The sequence below is a fragment of the Rousettus aegyptiacus genome, unplaced genomic scaffold, assembly GCF_014176215.1.
Source record: "Rousettus aegyptiacus isolate mRouAeg1 unplaced genomic scaffold, mRouAeg1.p scaffold_m13_p_12, whole genome shotgun sequence".
Classification (NCBI taxonomy): Eukaryota; Metazoa; Chordata; class Mammalia; order Chiroptera; family Pteropodidae; genus Rousettus; species Rousettus aegyptiacus.
Genome location: NW_023416287.1, coordinates 45,562,732 through 45,576,834, shown reverse-complemented (window position 1 = coordinate 45,576,834; position 14,103 = coordinate 45,562,732). Strand labels below are relative to the sequence as shown.

General features: G+C 33.7%; 1 protein-coding gene and 1 pseudogene across 1 annotated transcript in view; one reads left to right on the top strand and one right to left on the bottom strand.

Moving 5' to 3' along the window:
* The window catches only part of CEP192 (centrosomal protein 192), a 133,047-nt gene that overhangs the window by 45,554 nt on the left and 73,390 nt on the right, over positions 1 to 14,103 (top strand). The window contains exons 12-15 of the mRNA XM_016119861.2: positions 3,272 to 3,336; positions 3,897 to 4,106; positions 6,174 to 6,300; positions 7,175 to 7,305. Of these exons, the coding sequence (XP_015975347.2) occupies positions 3,272 to 3,336; positions 3,897 to 4,106; positions 6,174 to 6,300; positions 7,175 to 7,305 (533 nt within the window). The remainder of the gene's footprint in view (positions 1 to 3,271; positions 3,337 to 3,896; positions 4,107 to 6,173; positions 6,301 to 7,174; positions 7,306 to 14,103) is intronic.
* Positions 80 to 198, bottom strand: LOC118610314 (annotated as a pseudogene).

Sequence of the window (14,103 nt, the reverse complement as noted above, 5' to 3'; positions counted from 1 at the left end):
ACATATACTAAAATGTTTATAGCAGCACTATATGTAATAGCCCCAAGGACCTTGTCAGCTTACAATCCCTTATTTTTTACACCTACAGCACCTGATCTTACTAGGTGGTCTCCCATCCAAGTACTAACCAGGCCCAACCCTGCTTAGCTTCTGAGATCAGACAGGATCGGGATTGTTCAGGGTAGCATGACCATAGGCACAAAATTCTTATTAACAATGGGATCGATTGTATTTACTCATATATTCAAATGCTATGTAGTAATAAGAATGATAGCCACTTGTAGCTGCATGAGTGAATTCTGCAAATATGTTGAATGAAATAAGGCTTACTGAGAATACATACTATCTAATTGTGCTCTTCAACAGTTCAAACATACCCTGCTCTATGGAGTAAGAAACAAGGGTAGCAGTTACCCTTGGATGGGCATGTCGTGATGGGAAGGACAGGGAGGAAGCTCGAGGGGCCTTTTGAGTGCTGGCAGTCTTCTGTTTCTTGATCTAGGGTGTTGATGTGACTACACACATTTGTTCAGATTGTGAAAATTAATTGAGTTTTATACTTATATACACTTCTCGTAAGTATATTACGCTTTGGTAAAAAGATTTTAAAAATTAGTCTTCAAACCGAGAAAAAATATTTCCAGTTTATAGTACAGATTAAGGACCCATTGCCCTAATATGTAAATGGTCCTCATAAACAAAAAGACCAACTACTCAGTATAGAATTGGGCACAGTATGTAAACAGACAATTTATAGGAGAAAAAAAGTTGTTAAATATACAGAAAAAAAGGTTCATTCTTACTTACGGAAAGAAATGCAGAGTAAAACTGCTCTGTTTTTCAGTTATTTCATTAGCAGTTATCTAAAAGTTTGGTAATAAAACTATTTAGGTAAGAGTGTGAGGGAAATAGATATTCTAGTGCATTATAGACACAGCCTCTAGGTATGGCAGTCCTGCAGCATCTAGCAAAATTACAAATGCACACACCCTGTAACCAGGTTGTTCTCCTGGGAGTTTATTCTTCAGATGGACTTACATGAATGGACTTACATGAGACTTTTCAGTTTTGTATTTCCTTTTATGTCATTTAGTTAACTTCTAAAAAGTCTTTGTTGAAGCATAATATACATACATATACCTTCTGAATTTTATATTATATGGACATATTACTATTAAAGGAAAAATAAATAGGTAATGGAGGACTTTAGTGAAGCCATCTTCATGGGATGATAGCATGGGTGGTAAGGAAATGGAGAAAATGAATATGGAAAACTATTAAGTTTGATGGAAGGAAAGGAAGAACTAGATCAAGGGACATTAGGGCTGGGGGAGCAGGAATGAAATGGGAGCCTTTTTATAGGAAGTGGGAAGGGAATTTTGAAAATGAAAGAGGAGATATACAGAATAAGATTGGACCAAGAACATAATTTTTATAGTGTCAAAATCATTGTAAATGAAAACTTAACCTACTTAAACTTTATTCAGAAAACTTACTAGATACTACTCCTTTTCCCCATTTCTACCCTCTCTGAAAGTTCTATATATCTGTGGTACTACATTAGTTCTGCCGATGGCCTAGAATTTAAACACTGGGCAGGGGCTGGGGAGTAGGGGAGTGGTACATAAGGGCCGTTTGAAAATTTAACAATTAAAACATTCAGGTGACATTTGAAAAGACTATTCGATTTAGCAAATTAATTGTGCATAGGCTCATAAAAAATGAAGTTCTGCTTTCTCATAATTTATGACATTTCTGATGAACATACAAAGTTCCTATAGATTTTTATCTGAAGAATCTCTTAAAAGTTCACAGGATGAAAAGTACTTACTGTAACATTTGGAGCTGTTATGTAAAAATTTTAAAATGTGATATTTAACTCACCTGAAATAAATTAGGTTTTCTGGGTTACCTTCTTATAGGCTAATTTCCTACTTCCCTTCTCTTGGCTGCTAGATATGGCTGGTTGATACTTTCACATTTTAGGGCAGTGGTTTTATAACTTACTTTGAATTATGGGACCCCACAGAGAATCTTCATAGAAAACTTTGTGTGGAAGATAATATTTTGCATGTGATTTCGGGAGCTTCATGGTTCTCTTTGTGTCTACTCATAGACTTCTAGGTTAGAATGTGTTTATGTAAGAAATGATGTATTCCCAGAGTAAAGAACCAGCACTATCCTTACAAGTAACAATCCAGAACTCACTTTTTGGCGCTCTACTTTTCCTGACTGGAAATATGCTCCTGTATCTATTCTCATTTTGTCTCAAGATGTTAATGTTTGGACTGTGAGGGTTTCCTAAAGGGCAGTTTGGATCTCATTAGCCCTTGATGAACTAATGAGAGTAGGGTATAGCTCTCGTATTTGGTCTACAAGTGGACTGTCCCTTCTGGGTTGCTATTCACTCTTCCACTTTCTGCTACTATCCTGAAGTACCAGATAAAGGCCCAGAGTGGGTAACAGACAGGCAATCTTGAGTCTAGCTGCAGACTTTTCTGAGTTAGCCAATATGTTTAAAATTCTTGTTAATTTTAATGCCTTGAACAAGATCATACGCTTTTTATTTTGCCACTGTCTCACCCCTCCCTTTAGTGTTATACCTGGCTGTCTTTGCTCATTGGCCACTAGCCACTGAGGCATTTTAGTCTGTGACCTTGGCTTAGAGAGTGAAGGTATCTGGACCCATTCATTTCCCTGAGGTGAACTGAGGTGCTTATAGGACCTTTGAGGACAGATAACTGGATGACCACTTGTGTCTGTTTTCCTAGGCTGTGGGGTTTGCTGGGATGTTAGACTTTTACTTTCAAAAACTGGGACTGTCCTGGGCAAACAGGTGGTTGGGCACCCCAGCAGGCATCTTCATGATGAGTTTGTAGAATGGCTTGTCAGTCTGATGGTTCCTGATGAAATCCCACCTGTTTTCATGGGCAAGAGTACCTTATTAACTCACATATGCCAAATCTTCAAAGCTGAAATGAATGTGAATCCTTTAAAAACAAAAAGCTTACATTGTAAAGCCTATTTAGTAAGTTAGGGCACATTAGTAACTGATGAAATCATTCACAGTAAGGTGTTCATTACCCAAAGTTTGAGAACCACAGACTTATGTACTTGATACAGATATGTCACTCATGTGATAGAAGCTTTCACGGACTTTAAACATTTTTATTTCTTTAGTATTTCATTGTCCTCACTAGCTTTTAGTTTTATGTATATGCTAGTATTTAGTTAGCATTAGTATAATTTTACAAATCTATTCTTTTTTAAGCTGAGGCATTGGATTTGATTGCACAAGATGAAGAAGAATTTAACAAAGAGCACCAATTTATCCAGGTTTGTATTTTATTGGCATTAACCAAAGTTTAAACATTTTTCTGTATGTATTTCAATGTAGGCAAATTTTTCATTTCTTTCTGACTAGATATAAAGTTAGTATAGAATTATATCTTGTTTCTCACATTTAAGATAATTTCTGTTTTTTCCTTCACACTCTGAATTAATTGAAAAATAACTGGCATATTAAAATGTTTAATTCACTTAAAATTACCTTAACAGTTGTTAAAGATATTTTCATAGTTTTTAACCATGTTTTAAAATGAGGTAATGTATTTGTTTTTATTGAAGATGTACTCCTTTGTAAAGATTTATATTAATGAAAATTAGTGTTCGATTAAGCAATATATTAAAACAATGCATATTACAACTCAAGTATGAAAAATGAATTTCTCTTCTTCTGGACTTTATTATCTGTGTGAGCTCCTTAAGCATGAATTTGTCCAATTAAAAAAAGTTAAAATGCTTAAAATTTCTTTGTTAAATTTATTTTTGTATATGAAAAGAACAGAAAGAAGACTTGTTGGGGAAATAAAATGAAACAATAACTTTCTTCCTAGGAAGAAAATATAGATGCACAGAACACTTCAGTTGCACTAGGGGATACATCCTGGGGAACTTCAATTAATTACAACTTGTTGAGGAAGTCACTTAGCACATCAGATCTGGACAAAGATGATGCCAGTTATTTACGTCTATCTTTAGGAGAGTTCTTTGCTCAAAGATCTGAAGCTCTTGGTTGCCTCGGTGGTAGTTACAATGTGAAAAGAGTAAGTATGGTATGTGCTAGAAGTGGTTAAATTGACCAGCCCTTATATTTTGAATATTACGATGGCATAGCCAGAGCATAGTATCTTTAAAGCAGAGACAGAATAGGGACACAATAGAATAGTGATAAAAAGCTTAGATTTAGTAGTAAGTCAGACCCTGACTCCAGTCCTAGTTCTGCCTTTTAACTAGTTCCGTGACATGGAACAATTGACTTACTCTTCCATGACTTCTAAAATGGAAAGCTATTTTATAGGATTTTATAAGAATTAAGTGGGATGGTGCATAAAAAGCATTTAGCATTAATCTTAACATGCAGTAATTATTCAGTACCTGTTAACTGATTTTGTTATGTAATTGGTTGGTGGGAAGAATTTAAAGATTAATTTTTTTAACCTGTTGTGTCAAAACATATTTTGAAATATAAACCATCTTATTGGTTTAATAAGATATGGTACATGTAAGAAATTTAAAATGCAAGCAATAGTGATAATTTTCGTGAAGAATGAGGACACAGTGCTGCTTTAGCTATGCTGGTCAGGGTCGCATTTGAGGAGATAGCATTGAACAGAGACCTAAATAATGAGAGAGAAGGAGGCAGCCTCCAAAAGATCGAGAAGAAGGCTGTTGCCAATAAACAGAGACCATATATATGAAAGTAGGAGGTAGGAACTGGAGTGGCATATTGAAGTTACAGAAAGCAGGCAAATAGAGCTAATGTGGGTGAGTGGGGGAGGGTAGGATAGTTTAAATGGTAGAATTAGACAAGGACCAGCTCATGAATGGTTTTTTGCAGGACTTGGGTCATCTCAAATTAACTGGGAAGAAGTGCTTGGAGGCAGGGAACAACTTTATTGTAGTGCTGTGGCCCATCTCTAAGTTGACAGAATGCTACTGTATATGTCAGGAGCCTGGGTGGAAAAGATCAGTGAACCCACAGAGGAGAAGTAGAAGCAGACAGGCTTAGTACATGGCAAGAGGTGTGATGAAGGTTGGGATTTGGGATGATAGTATCGAAACAGAAACATTTAAGAACTGAAGATCTCCTTTGGAGGTAGTCAAAGGAATTGTTGATATATTCTGTATAGGGAGTTAGGGTTAGTGGATGGAGTGTTTATTAAAACCGATTTCACTAAGAGTATCATTTAAAATAATAGCTATGGTGTTAGAACTCACAGTTGATTTATAGAGCTTAAATTTGAAACTGAGCTGTGGGTCCCATCTATGCATTGAATTAAAAAATGAAAATAAATGAAGAGGCAGATTTTTCTGCCAGTACCTATGGGGATTTTTGCCATTATGAGAGAAGTCGAAGAGTAACTAGATTCCTTACTAAACAGATGAACAAAGCACTGGATCATAGAAAAATAGATCTATCATTTAGAATTTCTATTTTGGTATTAGTTATGAAATGTTAGTTACATTCAAGTTGCTGGATCAAGGGAAAAAAATTCTCAAGTGAAGATAAATTGAAAAATGAGTGCATTTAATGAATTCACATTTTAGGTCTATCATGTGAAAGTTCTGTTAGAAAGACAAGTGGGAGTTCCCTAACCTTTAGCAAGCTCCGTGAACATAATAAACCTTTCTGAAACTTTCATCCAAGCCAGTAGGAGGATACCTAATCTTAATACAAATTTTCGAGGATGTATTTATTGTGTAAAATATAAAATAAAATACCCTTAATACTGTAAGTTCCAAGAAGGTAGGAAATTTTATGTTTTTATGACTGATAGGTCACTGATGTTTATTAGCAGTGCCTGACACACAGTAGCTGCTCAATAATAATTACTGATAGAACAGAGTGTCATTTATTGGTTTAAATTTGAATTTCTTAATAATGGTAACTAACTTGACAGTATTTAGGTCCAATTATTAAAAATAACTTAGCAATAAGGAAATAAAAGGTTCTATTAGGACTTAAAGTTCATCTCTAGTAATTTGTTTCAATGGAAAAAAATTATTTTGTTGAAATCATTTAGCTAGGTTACCAATATTAACATAAAATAATATAGAATTTTTTGAAGCTGTTGAAACTTAAGGAAATAATTAACATGTTTATTTTGTAGCCATCATTTGGTTATTTTATTAGATCACCAGAGAAGAAAGAACCTGTTGCTTTAATAAGAAAATCTGATTTATCAAGAAGTAATTTGGGAAAAGAAATGGCTCATCCTAACCATGATCTATTTTCAGGTAATGGATTACATAAAAGAGTTTAGTAACCCCTTTTTAAAAAAAAAAAAAAAAAACCTGTAAATTAAGTAATTGTGTGATTCTGTTCTTTATGAGTGAAAACATATAAACAAATCACTTAGAATTTTTTCAGAATTAGTTACAGATTTGATTTTTACCTAACCCCAAATTGCCTTTTCAGTCTGAAGTGGAAACAAGTCAGACAGAATCTACCTAAATATGTTTGTAAAAACCAAAGTAAATGAAAATAATTTATTCAAATGGGCCGTTAACCTTGTCCTATTTAAATATTTGAGTTGACGAATTATAACTATTATATATACTATTTAGGTAGACTTAGAGATTTATTTTGAGATTTGGATAGTCGTGAGTATGATAAATATTTGTGATAAATATTTAAAATCAAACTTTTTTGGTTAACATACAATGATACAATAGTGAAGCAACGCTTAGTACTACATATTATATAAAATTGTATAAGATACAATCTCAAAGAGCCTGTATACCAATAGGGGAGTTGGGATAAAGAGGCTATATATATAATTAGTTGAGTTTCTATTATTGTAAAGTAGCTTTTAAATTCAGCTTATTGTATATTTGTGAAATGTTTAAAGTTGAAAATATTGAGCTAGTTTGTCAGTATTTGCAGGAGATAAACTAAAATCCAATCTTCTTAAAAGTCCCATTTTTGCGGAGTTAAGCCAAATTAACAATGATATGGTCCTTTGTCCTAGTGACTACACATTTTAAAGATGACTGATATTTGGTTAAAAAAGATTTCTTCCTTGGCAATTAATATTGCGTGATCCTTGTCCAACAGATTGTTTCTGTGAAATAATGTATAGATAAATGGAATATTATGTATTTTCTACAGGAGACTTAAAAGAACAATCCAAGGCACAACTAAGTGAAGGATCAATTACACTTCAGGCTGAAGAACTGGAGAGTATTTCACAAGTGGATGAAAATGATGTGACATTAACTGCCAATAAAGGCAAAACAGAGGTATTGCAAGCCTTTCATGAAGAAAAGCTAAAATCACATTATCAATGACCACATAGTATGTCTTTGTTTGGCTGAGCCATTATTTTTCTTTATAATTTTACTATTAGTTTCAACTATACAGTACATTGGTTAGACATCTATACAGTTTATAAAATAATCCCCTTATTGCTCTTACTCTCGTCTGGCTCTCCACCTAGTCATTACATTAATGCTCACTGCATTCCCTGTGCTGTGCTCCCCATCACCTTGGCCATCTATCAACTACTAATTTGAACTTCTTTAACCTTTCACCTCTTTCTCCCAGCCCCCCACCTCCTCTCCTCTCTGGCCATCACCAGATTGTCCTCTGTATTTGTGAGTCTGTTTTTGATTAGTTTGTTCTTTTTGTTCCTTAGGTTCCGCATATAATTAAAATCATATGGTATTTTTCTTTCTCTGTCTGACTTATTTCACTCAGCATAATAACCTCTAGGTACATCCATGCTGTTACAAATGGTAGGATTTCATTTTTTTAATGGCTGAGTAATATTCCATTGTATATAGGAACCATAACTTCTCTATCCAGTCATCTGTTGATGGTCATTTAGGTTGCTTCCATATCTTGGCTATTGTAAATTGTGCTGCCATGAACATAGGGGTACATAGATCCTTACAAATTATTGTTTGGGTTTTCTTTGGATAAATACCCAGAAGTGCAATTGCTGGGTCAAAAGGTAGATCTATTTTGAATTTTCTGAGACACCTCCAGACTGTTTTCCATAGCGATTGTACCAATTTGCAATCCCACCAGTAATGTATGAGAGTTCTCTTTTTTCCACATCCTCGTCAACACTTGTTCTTTGGTTTATTGATGATAGCCATTCTGACAGGTGTGAGGTGATATCTTATTGTGTTTTAATTTGTCTGATGATTAGTCATCTCTTCATATGTCTATTGGCCATCTGTATTTACTCTTTGAAGAAATATTCATTCAGGTCTTCTGCCCTTTTTTTAATTGGATTGTTGGTGGGGTTTTGTTGTTGTTGTTGTTGTTTAGTTGTATGAGTTCTTTATATGTTTTTGGATATTAACCTCTTATCAGATGTATCATAAGTGAATATCTTTTCCCATTCGGTTGGTCGTCTTTGTTTTGTTGATGGTTTACTTTGCTGTACAAAACTTTTTAGTTTGATATAGTCCCATTTGTTTATTTTTTCTTTTGTTTCTCTTGCCTGGGGAGATATATCTGAAAAGAAATTACCGTTAGTAATATCAGAGCGATTACTGCCTATGTTTTCTTCTAGACGGTTTATGGTTTTTGTCTTACATTTAAGTCTTTACTCCCTTTTGTGTTTATTCTAACATATGGTGTAAGAAGATAGTCCAGTTTTTTTATCTTTTTTTTCTTTTTGCATGTATCTATCCAATTTTCCCAGCACCATTTATTGAAGAGACTGTCTTTACAACACTATATTCTTGCCGCCTTTGTCATATATTAAGTGAGCATATTGGTGTGGATTTATTTCTGGGCCCTCTATTCTGTTCCGTTGATCAATATATTTATTTTTATGCAAGTACTATGCTGTTTTGATTACTGTAGCCTTGTAGTATAGTCTGATAACAAGTAGTGTAATATCTCCAATTGTTTTCTTCTTTTTCAAGATTACCCTGACTCTTCAGGGTCTTTTATGGGTCCCTGTTAGTTTTAGGATTATTTGTTCTAGTTCTCCGAAAAACACCATTAGTTTTTTTGATAGGAATTGCACTGAATCTACAGATTGTTTTGGGTAGTTTGGCCACTTTAATGATGTTGATTATTCCTACTCATGAGCATGGTATATGCTTCTATTTATTTGTATCTTCTTCAATTTCTTTTTTCAATGACATAATTTTCTGAGAACAGGTCTTTTGCCTTCTTGGTTAATTAGATTTCCAGATGTTTTATTGTTTTCAATGAAATTGTAAACGGGATTGTTTTCTCAATTTCTCTTTCTGACAGTTCATTGTTTGTGTGTAAAAATGCCACTGACTTCTGAATATTTATTTTCTGTCCTGCTACTTTACTGAATTCATTGATCAGTTCTAACAGTTTTTTGGTTGAATCTTTAGAGTTCTCTATGTATTGTATATGTCATCAACAAATAACAAGAGTTTTACTTCTTCCTTTCCAGTTCAGATACCATTTATTTCTCTTTCTTGTCTTATTGCTGTGGCTAAGACTTCCAATACAGTGTTGAGGAGGAGTGGTGAAAATAGAGAATGTTGTCTTATTTCTGATCTTAAGGAAAACGCTTTCAGTCATTCGCCACTGAGTATATGTTAGCTGTAGGTTTGTCATATATGGCCTTTATTATGTTGAGGTAAATTCCCTCTATTCCCACTTTGCTGAGAGTTTTAATAATGAATGGATGCTAGATTTTGTTGAACACTTTTTCCGCATCTGTTGATATGATCATATGTTTTTTATCTTTTGATTTGTTAATGTGGTGTATCATATTAATTGATTTGCGGATATTGTACCAACTTTACAACCCAGGAATAAATCCAACTTGATCATGGTGATTGATATTTTTAATGTATTACTGAATTCGGTTTGCTAATATTTTGTTGAGGATTTTTGCATAAATGTTCATAAGATATATTGGCCTGTAGTTTTTTCTGTAATGTCTTTGTCTGGTTTTGGAATCAAGGTCATGGTGTCCTCATGAAAGGAGTTAGGGAGTCTTCCCTTTCATGAATTTTTTGGAATAGTTTGAGAAGAACAAGTATTAATTCTTCTTTGAATGTTTGGTAAAATTCACTTATGAAGCCATCTGGTCCAGGACTTTTGTTTTGGGGAGGTTTTTGATTACTGATTCTATTTCATTGGTGGTGGTCATTTCATATTTTCTGTTTGTTCTTGACTCAGTCTTGGGAGATTGTATGTTTCTAGGAATGTATCCATTTCTTCCAGATTGTCTAATTTTTTGGCGTATAATTGTTCATAGTATTTTCTTAGGATCCTTTGTATTTCTGTGGAGTCCGTAGTTATTTCTCCTCTTTATTTCCGATTTTATTTGAGTCTTTTCTCTTTTTTTCCTTGATGAGACTGGTTAAGGGTCTGTCAGTTTTGTTTATCCTTTCAAAGAACAAGCTCTTGGGTTTCATTAATCTTTTGTATTGTTTTTCTAGACTCTATTTTGTTTATTTCTACTCTGATCTGTATTATTTCCTTCCTTCTACTCACTTTAGGCTTTGTTTGTTGTTCTTTTTCTAATTCTTTTAAGTGTAAAGTTAGTGTTTGTTTGAACTTTTTCTCGTTTCTTGAGGTAGGCCTAAATGCTGTGAATTTCCCTCTTAGGACTGCTTTTGCTCTGTCCCATAGATTGTGAGTTGTTGTGTTTTATTTTTATTTATTTCTAAGTAATCTTTTGATTTCTTCCTTGATCACATTGATAACCCATTCATTGTTTAATAGCATATTGTTTAGCCTCCATGTGTTTGTGTATTTTCCAGGTTTTTTTTTTTTTTTTTGATAACTGATTTCTAGTTTTATACCATTATGATCAGAGAGGATGGTTGATATGATTTCAGTCTTCTTAAATTTATTGAGGATTGTTTTGTGTCCTAACGTGGTCTATTCTGGAAAATGTTCCACGTGCCCTTGAGAAGAATGTGTATTTTGCTGCTTTGAGGTGAAATGCTCTGAAAATATTAAATCCATTTGGTCTAGTGTGTCTTTTAGGCCCGTTGTTTCCTTGTTGGTTATTTGCCTGGAAGATCTGTTGTCCATTGGTGTCAATGGGGTGTTAAAGTGTAGTTTGTTTTCAGAGACTGAATCTTGTCAAATGCTCTTTTGCATCTGTGAAGGCGATCATGAGCTTTCTCTTTGGTAATGTAATAAATTATATCAAATATATACACATGTATACACACGCGCACCTTACTGTTGAATTGTACACCTGAAACTTACTGGATTTCGTTAACCAATGTCACTATAATAAAAATAAATTATAAGTAGATAGGTAGGTAGATAGATAGATAGATAAATAAATAAATAAATAAATAAATAAATAAATAAATGAATGCTTTTTGAATGTTAAACTGTTTTGTACTTGGACTAAACTTCACTTGTGTCATGATGTGTTGCCCTATTTATAGATCATTGGATTCAGTTTGCTAATTGTGTAGAATTTTTCTTCTGTGTTTATGAGTGAAATGAATGCTTTTATAATCTTGGTTTGGTATGAAGATTTTGCTGGTGATTTTTTCCCATTTTCTGGAAGTTTGTAAGATGGTGTAACTTTTCTTTAGATTCTGGTAGAAAACATGGGCAAAAACATCTGCGTCTGAAATTAAAAGTATTAAAAACTAATAATTTTTAATAGATTCAATTTCTTATTAGTTATAGGGCTATTCTGATGTATCAATTTTTTTTGTAGTTTAGTAAGTTGTTTTCTGGAAGTTGTAATCTTTTATCTCAATCCGAAAATATATCACTATAGCATTGACCATAATATCCTCTAATAATATGTTATTTAAATGTTAGGTTCTTAAGAGATGTCCTACTTGTTATTTCTAATATTAGCTATTTTGCTTATCTCTTTTCCTTGACCAGTCTTGCCAAGTATTTTTCAATTTTATTTTTAAAATTTTACATTCTCTTTTCTAGTTCATATTTTTTGGTCTTTATTTCTGCCCTACGTCCTATGGACTTAATTTGGTTTTCTAAGTTCTTGAGATTACTGCTTAGCTTGTTTGTTTGTTTGTTTGTTTGTTTGTTTGTTTAGCCTTTTTGCTTTTTTTATATATGCATCTGATGGTACATTTCCCTGAAAGCAGGGATATTTTTGCATCTCCTTTTTTTTCCTCCCATATGTTTTTATATATTTTTATTATTTCATTCGATGTATTTTTTAATTTCTCTGACCCATCTGTTTTCTAAAGTGTATTGCTTAGTTTTCAAACATTTAGAGATTTTAAAATACTGATTGTAAGCCAGTCGTACTATAGTCAAAGAGTTTTTGGTTGTAGTCCTTTGAAATGTGTTGAGACATGATATATATTTCAACATTTGTTCAGTTTTTGAAAATGTTCTCTGTGCACTTGAAAGAAATGCTATTGGCCCAATTGTTGGTTGCCCTCTTCTGTATATTTCATTTAGGTAAAATTTATTAAATCATGATCAAACTGTGTTCTTAGAATTATTCTTTCAGTTAATTATTCTTTCAGCTTGTTCTTTCAGTGACTTATGTGGATTTGTCTATTATTTATCATGAGTCTGCCAGTATTTCTTTAAAAATTTTTAAGGCTAAGCAAAACTCATAGATACAGAGGACAAACTGGAAGTTGACAGAGGGGGAGGTATTTATGGGGTGAATGAAATGGGTGAAGGGAGTTAAGAGGTACAAATTTTCAGTTACAAAATAAATAAGACATAAGGGTGTAATTACAAATAAAAATAAGTACTGGTTGTAATGTGCAACATGATGAGAATAGTTGATACTGCTGTATGATATGCAGTTATGCATCGCATAAAGATGTTTTGGTCAACAAAGGACTGCCGAAGATTAAGGTCCCATAAGATTATAATGAAGCTAAAAATTCCTGTCACCTAGTGAAATCATAGCTGTCATAACATTGTAGTACAACACATTACTCACATGTTTATGGTGATGCTTGTGTAAACAAATGTATTGTTTAATGCCAGTTGTATAAAAGTATAGCAGATACAATTGTGTGTAGTACATAAAAATTGATAATGGTAAATGACTGTTACTGGTTTTTGTATTTACTATTTATCATTATTTTAGAGTGTAGTCTTTATATATATATATACACACACACATATATATGTATATATATATATATAAACCAACGTGTCGTGTTAAGCCAACAGCAGCCTCACACAGCTCATGTTTACCCATCATTTTCTCTTGTGCTTGATTTAATCTTATGTTGTGGCTCGTGACTGACCTAGAAACAAAATTAAAAGTTACTGAGGACTACAAAGGTAAAAAATCAGTAATGGTTATTGCTCACCAGTCAGGCATGTTCCATTCCACCAAGGCTACGATCTTAAAGAACAAGAACAAAGTGATGGAAGCTGTTAAAGGATCTGCTTCATTTAAGGCAGTGAAACCAACAAAAATTTAAGAAGTGCATATATCAGACATGGTGAAACTTCTCATTATCTGGGTTAAAGACCAGACACAGAAGCATATCCCTCTCTGTACTATGACGATCATAGCAAAAATGAAATGCAGTGTTGAAGGAAAAGCTGGACTCAACTACAATGTTGAAATTACTGCTAGCTCCAGGTGGTTAAACGATAAAAATCATTCATTACATAATCTGAGAGTGTGTGGTGAGTCTGCCAGTGCTGATGAGAAGACAGCTGAAGAATTTTTTGAAATTCTAGATAAGCAGATTGTGGAGTAAAATTACTTGCTGGAGCAAATATTCAGTATGGGTGGGACCTTCATATTCTGGAAACAGATGCCTAAAAAGACTTGATCCATAAGGAGGCCAAGTCAATTCCAGTTTTCAGGGCTTTTAAGGACAGGGTCAGTGTTGCAGGCTACAAATTGAAACCGTGATCTGGCACAGTGAGAACCCCAGGGCCTTCAAGCATGTCAATAAGCACATATTGCCGGTGAACTGCAGAATCAAGAAATCATGGATGACACATCTCCTCTTCCAAGATCCCTTTCTGAATTGCTGTGCCAGTAGAATAGAGAAGAACTGTTCGGAGAATGACATGCCTTTCAAGATTTTGCTTATTATTGACAGTTCTCCCAGACATCCTCTTACTGATGTTCTTCATCCCAATATCCAAGA